Source organism: Microtus pennsylvanicus, chromosome 13 (assembly GCF_037038515.1).
Source record: "Microtus pennsylvanicus isolate mMicPen1 chromosome 13, mMicPen1.hap1, whole genome shotgun sequence".
Classification (NCBI taxonomy): domain Eukaryota; kingdom Metazoa; phylum Chordata; class Mammalia; order Rodentia; family Cricetidae; genus Microtus; species Microtus pennsylvanicus.
In genome coordinates, this window is record NC_134591.1 from 979,110 (window position 1) to 991,919 (window position 12,810).

The following is a 12,810-nucleotide window of genomic DNA, read 5'->3' on the forward strand; positions in this document are numbered from 1 at the left end:
CAGCTGGAGATGTAGCTCAATGACAGAGCCAAGAATGAATCCTGGGTTTGATCGCCAGTACTACAAACAAAAAACACCAGTCTTTTAGTCTCAAGTTTCACTATTTATGCTTTTTTGTAGCAAAACTTTTGCTAATTTTTCTAAGCTTTTATAAGCCATTCATGCATAAGTAAATACTTTGCTATGGGCATGCCGTGGGGGTTGTTTTACTGATTGGAAAAGATTAACCAAGAATAGAAATGGTCTTCTGTCGGATAACTGCAGTAAAAGAGATGCCTGGCTTCACTTAGTGATATTCACAGTCCTGTAAAATAGCCTGGTGTAAAACTCTAACAAAAAGCAGAAAGTGAGCAAGGAACAGACCTAAAAGAGAAGGAAACCAATGCCGATGACTTTTTCATGTATTTTATGGTAGTTTTAAAATTTATTTTCTACATTTAAGGCAATTAATTATAGCTTACTGTTATAGATATTAAGTAATTGCTATTTTCAAAAATGAAGCATAAATGTTACCAAGTATGTTTTTATAGCCACTAACAAATAAAATCGAGGTTTCTTATTTCCTAAGACTGTCAAACAGGGATCTTATTTCTTCAACATAGAAAGTAAGAAATTTTTTTCTCTCAAATAAGATATATCTGTGAAGAAGTAAGTACCTCATAGATATTATAATATCTGTACGTATCAGAAAAGGGGGAGGGTACTGTCACTGTCTTTTATGGTTGTGTATATTCCAATACAGACTTTGTTAAAACATTATTTGTTTTCTTATCCTAATATGATAAAGATGTTACCTTGCAGTAATTTTTGTTGTTGTTTGGGTTGGGTTTGTTTGAGGTCATTTTACTATGTAGCCTAGACTGGCCTAAACTCACAGTCCTGGCCTCAGTCAGCTTCTAACTGGCTTAAAGGCTTGTACCGCCACACCCTGCAAGATGTTTGTTGTGATGGATGGTAATACTAATTTCCTAGGGAAATGTCCCAGGGGAAAACTACCAGGGCTTCCTACATCATTTCATCCATTGTTATGGATAGTCAGCGCCACCAGCCACTAGCACAGCTGAGCCTTAACAGTCCTAAAAAAATGTTTAAATGAGGCTGGGCGGTGGTGGCATAAGCCTTTAATCCCAGCACTCAGGAGGCAGAGGCAGGTGGATCTCTGTGAGTTCGAGACCAGCCTGGTCTACAAGAGCTAGTTCCAGGACAGGCTCCAAAACCACAGAGAAACCCTGTCTCGTAAAAAAGAAAAAGAAAATGTTTAAATGAGCAAGTGAAGTCTGACTGTGACACCACAGATTTGAATGAGTGAGGCTTACTTTATTCTTCATGCTTTCTGAATGCAGTCCGCACAGCTGTGTTACACAATGATCTCCCTGACCTCAGCCCCCCATGTCTGTTGAGCACTGTTACATCTCAGATGCCTTTCCAAACTGAACAAGCCATTGACATCTAAGGAGTCCGCTGTGCAGAGGGAGCACAGCCAGATGATGGTAGGCACTAGAAGGTAGTAACAGCAAAGGAGTCAGGGATAGCAGATGATGGTAGGCACTAGAAGGTAGTAACAACAAAGAAGGAGTCAGGGATAGCAGAGGAGGGATGGTGGCTCTGGATTTATTTATTTAGAAAGCACCTCTGTCAGATTTTTGACATTTGCATAGTGTCCATGGTCATCCCACTGTGTTGAGTGAGGTTTCTGTCCCTCCCAGTCTCGCAGCCATTTAGTTCCAAATAAATCACAGAGGTCTACATTAATTATAAACTGATTAATAAGTAGCTCAGACTTCTTATTAATTAATTCTTATAACTTAATTAATTCTTGTCTGTGTTAGCCACATGGCTTGGTACCTTTTTGGTGAGGCAGTCACATCTTGCTTGCTCTATGTCTGGCTTCCTCTCTGTCTGGGTGACGACTATATACTGAAACTCCCTCTTCCCAGAATTCTTGTTGCCCCACCTCTACTTCCTGTGTGGTTGGTTGCCCTGCCTATACTTTCTGCCTGGCTACTGGCCAATCAGCATTTATTTAAAATACAAGTGGCAGGGTACAGAACATTGTGCCACAATACCACTGGTCTAGTTTACTCCCTATTCAACTGTCCCATACCCTAAACAAAGGTCAGTCCTTCTTACTCAGGAGCATATGATATTGGAAGCCCTTCTCTATATGTGTTGCTTTTATTGGTTAATGACTAGAGAAGCAGCTTGGGCCTATGATAGGGTGGAATAGAGCTAGGCAGGGAAAACTGAACTGAATGCTGGCGAAAAAGAAGGCAGAGTCAAAGAGATGCTATGTAGCCAACGAAGAAGAAAGATGCCCTCACCGGTACCAGTAATCTACAAGCCTTATGGTAAAATATAAAATAATAGAAATGGGTTAATTTAAGGTGTAAGAGCTAGCTAGAAATACTCAAGCTATTGGCCAATTATTATAGTTTAATATAAATTATTATAAATTAATATAGTTTCTGTGCGATTATTTTGAGTCTGGGTGGCCAGGAAATGAATGCGCAGCCTCCACCTACAAGCATAAACTGTTTTCTTCTCATATTTGCCTTTTGCTCAAGCAGTTTCTTCAGGGATGCTGCTCTATCCTCTGTGGCTTAATCACTTAGTCTCGGGCCTTCTAGAATTTAGTCCACTCCCTCCATAGGATAAAGATAGATGAATCTCCCTTGAAGTTTAAGCTTGAAGATCTCAACTCCTACAAAACACATAGCAACTCACAGTGCCACGCATGACCTGTTAAACCTGCTTTCTGTGTTTGCTGACCTCTCTAGCTGTGTTGTCATCTTCACAACTGTTAAGACTTTGTCTTTTTACCCATAGAAATTCTTCAAATGCTCAGGGCTTAATGTACTCCTGAGCATGTATTCATTATTAGTTCCAATCTCGGCTTCCTACATGTGAATCTGCTCACCAGATATTTTATTTTTCAAATTTAAAATACATTCTTATTTATTGAATAAGCTATGGACTTATTATTATTCGCTAGTTTATAGAGAAGTAGAACATTTCTAAGTGAAAAATGAGACAAAATACTCTTTGTTTTACATGAAAATAATAAAAGAGAAGCTAAACATCAGGAATCGTTGACTGTGGCTGCAGATATATTGCTTTAATAACAGCATACAAGGGTGCCATAGCTAAGTTTGTGCTTGTTTTAAATTGGATGCAGCAGCAGAGCAAATGTGTCTGGATTTAAATCTAACATAGATCTCTTCAGATGAAATGAGAACATAAGATACTACACTAATTGTGTATGTTCCATGCCATCTCCTAACAAGAGAGGGAATAATTGGACTATGGAGCATGAAGAGGGTGTCAGCGCCCTACTCTGGCTGTGGGGAGATGAGAAGTGCTCTGTAAAATTGACTACAGTCATTGAAAATGCTTGGTTCCTCACAGCACTTTGGCTAGTGTACTGAAGATTTGTTACTGTCCTCTGACTAGAGGGTAAGTCCACTAAGCAAGAGCTGTGTATATTATGCTTGCAGACCAGCCCACTTAGTTCTGATGCGCCACTTGGTGTGAAAGTGAGGTGGCCCAGCTCAGCTGTAGAGAAAGAGGGAGAAAGTGCTGAGGTTTCAGGCTGCTCCCCAAGCGAGGGGACCCGCACTGACTGAGTGGAAGATGAAGCTTTGTAGGGTAGATTCTTAGGTCCTAAGTTACATGCTAGCTAGATTTCAGTACATATCTATTGAGGAGCCTGTTGGGCTCATGGAAGGTGTGGGAGACGTTATTTTCATCATTTATTTATGTGATTCAAATACTTGATTTAGACCAGTGGTTCTATCAGATCTATCATATCAGATATCCTGCATATCAGATACTTAGATCATGATTCATAACAGTAGCAAAATTACAATTAATAAGTAGTAATGAAATAATTTCATGATTGGGGGTCACCAGAACATAAGGAACTGTATTAAAGGGGTACAGCATTAGGAGGGTGGGGAACCACTGATTTACGGACTGGGGATATGGCTTAGTTGGCAAAGTTCTTTCCATGCAAGCATGAGGGCCTGAGCTCAGATTCCCAGCATGAATATAAAAAGTTCTGTGTAGCATTGTGTGTTTATAATCCCATTCCTGGGGAGGCAGAGACAAAAGAATCCCTGGGGTGAGAGTAGCCCAGCTAGCAAGTTGGTGAGTTCTAAGTTCAGTGAGGGGCTGTCTCAAGAGATTAAGTGGAAGAACTGGAGAGATGGCTGAATGGATAAAGGATGTAAGAATGAAAACCTGAATTTTAATCCCTGGAACTAAATCTAGGTGTGATGTTCATATAAAATCCCAGTCCTTTTGCAGTGAAGCAGGAGAAGAAGTTCCCTGTTTGCAGACCAGCTAGCCAGCTCCATGCAGAGGTGAACTGTCTCAGGGTGGTCCTCTGGCCTCTGCGTGTGCAGCTCCGTGCAGAGGTGAACTGTCTCAGGGTGGTTGTCCTCTGCCTCTGCGTGTGCACCCACACTCACTGCATCACACACAGTATGATGTGGGGAGCAGTTGAAGACTCTGGCCTATACCAAGTCCTCTGCACACACACCTGCATACACGTGAACAAGTACACAAAAATACAAAAGCCAAATACTTGCTCTGATTAGAAAATCATTTGTGTCTGTATGCTTTTTGGTAATGTTCTCTGCTTTGTTAACGTTCTCAGCCTTTGGGGTTTATGTGTATTGAAATGCTGGATTCGTGTATAGTGGAACACCACACTGCCGTGAGGATGAAGTACCTACAAATGCACAACAGTAGGTGAAGCCAATCCCAAGACTCATCCATGGGCATAGTAATAGGCCAGCCAAACTTTTTTTCAAGTCAGGAGAACAGTTTTCTTGATAATAGGGGGTGATGGAAGAAAGAATCCTTTTGATATGGTCACTAGATTCACAGGTGAATACCCTCCGTCAAAACTGTGTGCACATCATAACTATATTCTGTGTATGTTATACCTAATAAAAAGTTTTAAAAGGAACTTTTCTGTAGACAAATGCATGATACTTATAGTTCATTTGTATTTCCTATTGATTTTTCTCTGTTCCTGCTTGGTTTTGTTATTAGCTGAGACCTTATTACTTGTACTGCTTTTGAAAACTGTTTCTTTGCCCTTATTCATGCAATGAATGAGGGTATCTTCGCTTCCAGCTGCCTCCTGTGGTGTATTCCAAGCTGCTAGAAAAGGACAGAGGCCATGCAGCAGCACTAGGGTTGCTTTCCAGCAGATGCAACTCCTGTTTCTTAACTAAGCTTGAGACCCAGCAAAAAAAGAGGGACAGCCTTGCGAACGAGATGAGGCTGCAGATGGGCTGAGATGGTCAGCCCAGAGTGGGTTCTTGGGGACAGAGAGGAGAGCTGGCCACAGGTCAGAGAGCCATGTCCTGTGATGACTGCATGTCCCACAAAAGCCAGTGCACCTGGGTGTTTTGCTCACATGCCCTGAAATCATCACTCAATTTTAAATTGACATCCAAAGGTTTTCAAATCAAATTTCAATTTATTTTTGTAAAAGGAGTGACAAATACTGAATATTTTACACACTGAAAGCGAATATGGCTAAGTCTAGCTGGTACCTCATGGTGGGGTCTGATGGTAGATACTGAGTATCTTGCAAATGCAAGCACAATGAAGTGAAGGAAATTTTAAATCTCTAGTTTATCTGGAGTGTTTTGTTAACTCTGTAGAATATTCCAGCTTAAAGATTCAGCTGCCCTTGTCTGACAGCCCCTGGGGATCCTAGTTTGTAGCCTCTTGGTTCACACTCCTAAGATAGTTTCTAATGTCAGATCTCCTCTGTTAGGATTTTTAACAAGTGCTAGGATTTGATCACTGATGATAAATTACACCTCCAAACAGGTACTAGTGGATTTCAGGTTTCAGGATACACAGACTCGGTCTAAGAGTCCATGTGAGCAATGAGAGTCTGAAACTCTTTTCCCCAAAGTTGCCTATGAATGTTTATTTCCTGGAAAACCTTTGAAGTTTGAAGAGTGCTTTTATATATTTGCATAAGCAGACAAATTAAACCCTGCTGGCCTCTGGCTTAAATGTAAACAGTTAAGGGTGAGAGGTCACGCTCAACCCTTTGTTTTTAATGGAAACTGAGGCAGTCTTGTTAATATAAGCAATTTCAACTAAAACAGAGGCAACTGAAAGTTGAACTGTTGAAGCATAAAGTCTGTGTGCTTGAGTTTTGGAAATGTCATCTCTCCACCATGCCTGTGTACAGAATGAAATTTGGAAATTTGTCCTAGAATTCTCATTTAAAACTAACATGGTTATTTATAGATAGACACACAGTAATATATGGTAATGCTTTATTTAAAAGGTAGTTTGTTTTATGAATAAACTCCAGTATATTAAGAACTTTCCATTATTGGGTATAGTAATTACAAAGGCTTCCACTGAGCAGTCATACAAATTATATAAGATACTTTCAATAAACAAAATGCTATTGCCTTATACGCAGAGACTTAAGTTGTATTTTTTGTTATTTTCAATGAACTTCCATGTTTCCCTACCTACTCCGCTGCGTAGCAGTAGGTAGGCTGCTTTTCTGTTGTATAATTCTGTTTTGGGTTTCTGGGTTTGTCCAGAGCACATCTGACATGCGGAGTGGGTGTCTTTTAAACCAAGTATTTTTTATTAGCAATGTTAAGTTAAACTAAATGTTACTGAAATGAAACCACTTAGTGTTTCTTAACTTCTTTTTAAATGGGCAAAATGAACTTTCCTATATAGGACACAGGCTTTTCTGAGTCAAGATAGGCTTTGAACCTGAGACCCCTGCCTCCTTAGGACCTTCCTAAGGAGCAGGAATTACAGGCCTGAGCCACTAGAATTTTGTTTACCTGGGAATGCTTTTGAGTCTCATCCTGAGCATAGAATACTGGTTAAAATGTGGATTCATAGGCTTACAGACAGGTAGCCTGTATTTGGCCATGTGCAGTAAGTGTGAGGCCTGCTCCCTTGGAGCGGAACTGCTTAGTGGATGATCCAGAGCTTATACTGCAAGTCCTTCACGCAGAAGGTAAATAATAAATCAAAAAAGCAAACTGAATCAAGATGGGCCCTTTCTTTCACCTCAGTTATAAAGTTCATGTTACCATGAAGTTTAGTAGTCCTGGTTTTCCTTTAAAATACCAGATTGATTCTGATCACTTAATTGCATACAAACTGTTTTGTTATCCACAAAGAATACTTATAAATTGCATTGACCTAATTTCCTATAGAAAGGGAATGAGATGAACTGCCATCAAATGTATTTAGCCCTCTCTAAATAAACTCCCAGTGGTGTGTTAGAGTGATAAATGCAGCCAGTGGAACCAGGGCCACCTCCAGTTTCACAAATGAAGTGACTTTACCAGCTGGGGAGAGGACCCCTTACATGCTACATAGGACGATGAGTACATTTCTGCCCCTCAAACGTTTTTGCTCAAACAAAAAGATGACCTTCAGTCTCACCCTTTCCACAAACCTTCACTCACTAAGCTTTGTGCCAGGACTCAGAGCTAGCAAGGTGGCTCCAGAGGATAAAGTGTTTGCAATGCAAGCCTGAGACCCTGAGTTCAATTCCTGGAGCTGTGTAAAGAGGGAAGGATTTGCACCTACACTCACACACATTACATACACATGCATACCACAATAATAACACAATTTAACATTTTTTATATTTTTTATTGATTTTTTTTTATTAAGCCCTACATTTTTCTCTGCTCCCCTCCCTGCCTGTCCCCTCCTTCTCTCAAGGTCCCCGTGCTCCCAGTTTACTCAGAAGATCTAGTCTTTTTCTACTTCCCAAATTTAACATTTTAAAAAATAAGTTCTCTCTCATTGTCATGGGCCATATTTTATCCAGGAAATTTGTGAAACTGAATTTGGCTTCAATCGTGCAACAACCCTTTCAGTACTATATCACTGTTCTCTCAAAATTGATCCATCTTTCCCATTTCATTATGAAAGGAAACTTTATTTCAGAGTAGCAAGTGCATTGTCTGAACTCATCAACACCCTCTCTGTCCCTCCCCCTCCCCCGTTTGTTGCAGACCAGGATGAAAGATCAGCTGAGCTCAGCAGGGAGCAGAATGAGAAAACCATCCGGAGCACACAGACTGCGCTCCGCAATTTCCGGGAGTTCCTCATCTCCAAGTACCCTTCCGAAACCAGAGAGATCTATGTCATCCCTTGCAAGGAGCTAGATGCCTACCTTGCCTCCTTCTTCGTGGATGCCAGGCAGAAGGATGGGTCTGAGTATGAACCCAACAGCTTGGCGAATTACCAGTGTGGGCTGGAACGGTACCTGAAAGAGCACAGGTATGGCTACAGCATCACCAGAGATAAGGAGTTCAAGCGGTCCCAGGAAGCCCTCAAACAGAAGCAGATTGAGCTCCGCTGCAAAGGAAAGGGAAACAAGCCTCACAAGTCCATGAAACTCACATTTGCCGACGAGCTCATATTGCGGAAGAGGGGACTGCTGAGCAGGTATAACCCCGAGGGTCTGCTCAACCTTGTCTGGCTCAACAATACAAAAGCCTTTGGGCATTGCACAGGTTTCCATGGATCCACCTTGAAATGGGGCGATATCCGGCTCCGCGTCACAGAAACCGGACTCGAGTATTTGGAATGGATGGGTCAGGACACCGGTGATCTAAATGCCAAAACCAAGAGAGGAGGGACAGACTCACGAGTTTATGCCACCCAGCATGCCCCACAGACCTGCCCGGTGCAGGACTATAAGGAGTATGCCCAGCGGCGGCCCCCTGCGATGCGCTATGAGGATGCCCCCTTCTACTTGTCTATCAAGCCAGTTGTGAACTTGGCAGCTCTGCACTGGTACAATTGCCAGGCCCTTGGCAAGAACAAGCTAGCCAAGATGGTGAAGACCATGTGCGAGAAGGGCAACATCCCCGGCAGGAAAACCAACTTCAGTGTCTACCAGAGCTGTAGCACCTTGTCCGAGGCCCAGAGCAACCAGCTGGTGCTCATCTGCAACAACTTGAGCCAGCAGGCTGCCCAATCGGTGGCTGGCCACTCCACCAACGGCAATTTCATTGTCTCCTCTTATGACTCTTCCCCAGACACAGCTTGACCAGGTGGCTTGCTCAAGACCTCACTTCACTTCCGTGTCCGTGTCCCATGAAACCATCATTGTATACTGCATTCTGTCGTCTTTCACGTGCCCTCAGTGTTAACTTTATAAAATGCAAATCTATATTTTTTTCTTTTTACAGATAAGCCAATGGCAATAGTTTGGTATCACTAACAGTATTTATAGGCTTGAGACAAATAAGTGTGCTTGTGGTTGATTTCATATAATTGCTGTTACAGACTTGGCAAAACCATAGTGGTTCTCAGGCAACAGTAGAGGAAGAATTCCGTTCTTAAAGACAGAAAGGAAACCGAGAGTCATTCAACACTCTGTTCTCACTCCTTGTCCTTGCCTCCTTCTGCTTTTAATCTCCTTCATAGATGAATTTATTTTTTTAATTTTTAAAAATTCTTTATGAATCTGATGCAGAATGTTGCTGAGCCAGAGCAGATCCTGAAAAGGGGTATCATAAGCTCAACACCAAGCTATTTACATACATTTTTAGTATAGAGTTTTAGCTCCTGAACCTCCTTTCCATCATATATGGAAATCCCAATGCTTAAAAGTATTTTTCTTTGGGGTGGGGGGTGGGGGTGGAAGGAGAATTAAAGGTGCCATTCTTTTTTTGCAAGATGTCTCATTTTTTTCTTTTTTTTTTTTTTTTTTTTGGTTTTTCGAGACAGGGTTTCTCTGTGACTTTGGAGCCTGTCCTGGAACTAGCTCTGTAGCCCAGGCTGGTCTCGAACTCTCATTTTTAAATAATATGCAAAGTCTGATACTGGGGGATGGGAGGAGACAGTTACATAGGCCATTTTTAGTGGTGTGATTGGACCTGCATAAAATTTTCTTTTTCCCTAAGTCAGTGTAAATGAGTTTAATCATCAGATATACATGAAATTTTAAACTTTCAATAATTTTGAAAATATTTCCAAGTGTTAGATTGTATATCAGCATAAAAGAGAAGGTAGAAAATGAGGCCCCGCTAACCATGTGGCTGCATTGCTGGAGACAATCTGCAGTTCTCTGTTCCAGTTCCTCAGCATTACAGCCAGCTCTTCTCCCTAAGGGAGCCGACACCCATTTTCAATCACAGTATTTTGTACCAGGCTTAGCAGAATTCAAGGCATTCTTGAGTTTCTTCTCAACTAATAGAAGTGGTATTCTGTAGGTAGAATAATTTTGTGGTGTTTGCTCCAGTCTTTGTTTTCAGGTCTTGAAAACTAGTAAATTATTAGTTAAAACAGGTCAGAATTCAAATGAATTTAGACATTTGAGCCACAATATGACTGAGTTGGGTTCCTTCCCATCCTGTGCAAACAGTAATAACTAAGAACTCTAAAAACCATCATTGCTTTGTCACAACCGAGCACCCTGTTGGGGAGGGGTTTATTCTTCAATCCAACCTTATAACTCACATTAACTTGGTAGGTAGGTCGTATTTTATTATCGTCTTATACAAAAGGAGAAACATTTTTATCAGGGAGCCAAGCTTTCCCATGGCTAGGTGGCTCTTTGCATCAATACATAGGAGGCACATAGGCCTTTCTTCTAGGCTGTGATCTATAGTGTAGAAGTGGCCGGTCTGCTGGGGTTTTGGTGGGTAGAAGGAACATCATGAGCTTGTCCTTCCGAGAGAAGCATTGTTAAGAAAAGATGTATATATTTCTGTACAAGTATTATCTAAAGCCTCTCAGCAACCTTAAAAAGAAAATCAAGTTATCCTCATTTTATGGTGAAATAATAAGTCAGTTAGATGAAGAAAGAGTCTGTCTTCTCACCGCAGGCTTTTTGTATGAGCTAGTTGTTGGTTTGGATGGTTTGAGCTAGAAATGGGAACAGCATCTTTCTATTGCCCACGGCTCTCTATCTGGTTTAAAGGAATGCTGGGATGTTTTCATGGTTGCACACTATCCTCTAACCCACATCCCCATTGCCTCTGCTTAAACACACAGCTGCTTTCTCCCAGTGCCTCTGCAAACCCGCCCCACTCTTGGAGGCAGACCCAGCCTAAAGGAATTTTTTTAAAGGTTGTTTGTTTTTATGTGGCATACCTGTCATTTTTTATAATCATAATTTTTAGGTCCTCAGTCATGTTGGAAACAGAGTTGATTTTGAGAAAAGAAAAGAAAAGCCTGCCACTGCACTGAGAGGGCAGAACTAGGGAACTCTGCATCCCTGCTGGTGTTCTGGAGTACTGACACAAGCATCTGCCCTGCCTAGTCTTAAGTGCTACCTTCTCATCAGACAATTACATCAATAATTTGGATTACTTTTATTTACTTATGTTTTGCTGCGCTAACTAACCAGATAGGAACACTGTGATATTTAGATTAAAACAACTTTTCGAAAAATGGCTTACTAGAAGAAGCATAGTCAATTTAGAGCTTCTTTAATTAAGTTATAAAAAGTTCATGACTACCTCTAAATTTTGTATTTTTATCTAGACAATACTGAGGATACACCACTGCCAGATGCCATTTTTATTACTTGGAATTTTAACTTAGAAAACTTACTCCACTCTGTGGCAGAGGTGCACACCAACATTTATCATGCTTACCAGGGCTAATATGAATGTTTCATACATAATATGTGTCCACTATTAAATATTTATCTTAAAATTTCCCTGTTCATTCATTTTCTCTTAAGTTATTGTGTTGTGTTCTGTTTACTACAGGGCTTCACCACATAGCCTATCCTAACCCTCGTCCCTCCACATCCAGAGTGCAGGAAAGCAGCACTGTACAGAGTTCATTTCCCTAAATTAAAGTATTACCTGAACTACAATATATTGCCTGCATCTTTTCTGGTGTAGACTAAGTCTCTGGTTTTTTAGTTAGGTTTTTAGGTTTTTATTACTGCAAACTCTGGCATTAACTAACATCCAGAGCCATAATATCAGTGAATCTACTGAGATGAAAATTTATAACTACATAGGCAAATATTTATTTAATATCAAGTTGATGGGAAGTCTATAAAGATGTATGAAATTCTTCCTCTTCTCAAAGAAAATGTAAAGACGCTGTAATAAAAGTTCTACTTTTGAGAGCCCAGCGTCCTCGAATCTCCGTGCTGACCTATATCCCACATTGCCTTTCACACTTCGTGCTCCTGCAGTTACTGAAGTCTTGAATATTCCAGCTTGCTGCAGGGTGTATCCCACTTCTTGGAGAATTTTTTTTAATTATTTTTATTTTCTGTGCATTGGTGTTTCATATATCTGTGTGAGGATGTCGTGTCCCCTAGAACTGAACTTACAGACAGCTCTTAACCACTGAGCCATCTCAGTGATTTGTTTCCTAAGAGATGTCACTCAGCTTGTCCCATTTATATTTAGTTTTCAACTATAAGTAGGGAGGCAAACTAACCCAAATCTGTAAGTATTGGACTCCAGTTGCAGACCATAAACCAAAGGGAATTGTTGTTTTCGTGGGCGTTCTCCTTTAAATCCAACTTTACTACTGGATCCATGCTACTGGTTTGAGATACAGTTTGTACTATGAAACATACCTTTAGTCAAAGGATTGAAATTTTATCAACATAATTAAGATTTTCTTAAGTGAATTTATTTAGTGGTTTTTAAAAAAAGGGCTAGGTTCTGAGGAACCTGAAGCCGCTGCTAGCTCTACAAAGACCACAAAGAAAAAGAAAAAGTCCCAGAAAGCATCCCAAGAGGATTAAAATGGACATGCTTGGTGGGAGGGACATACCTTTAAGGTGACAGTTCCTAC

The 12,810-nt window shown here is 40.8% G+C and overlaps 1 protein-coding gene across 3 annotated transcripts in view; it reads left to right on the forward strand.

The window, feature by feature from the left end:
- Nucleotides 1–12,810, forward strand: part of Kiaa1958 (KIAA1958 ortholog) — a 178,700-nt gene that overhangs the window by 121,192 nt on the left and 44,698 nt on the right. Inside the window, exon 3 of one of the 3 annotated variants that reach the window (XM_075944840.1) lies at nucleotides 8,040–8,123. The exons of 1 other annotated variant lie outside the window; for it this stretch is intronic. In XM_075944840.1, the coding sequence (XP_075800955.1) occupies nucleotides 8,040–8,123 (84 nt within the window). Of the gene's footprint in view, nucleotides 1–8,039; nucleotides 9,722–12,810 lie in introns of those variants that run through there. One more of the 3 variants, XM_075944838.1, reaches the window with a different exon arrangement.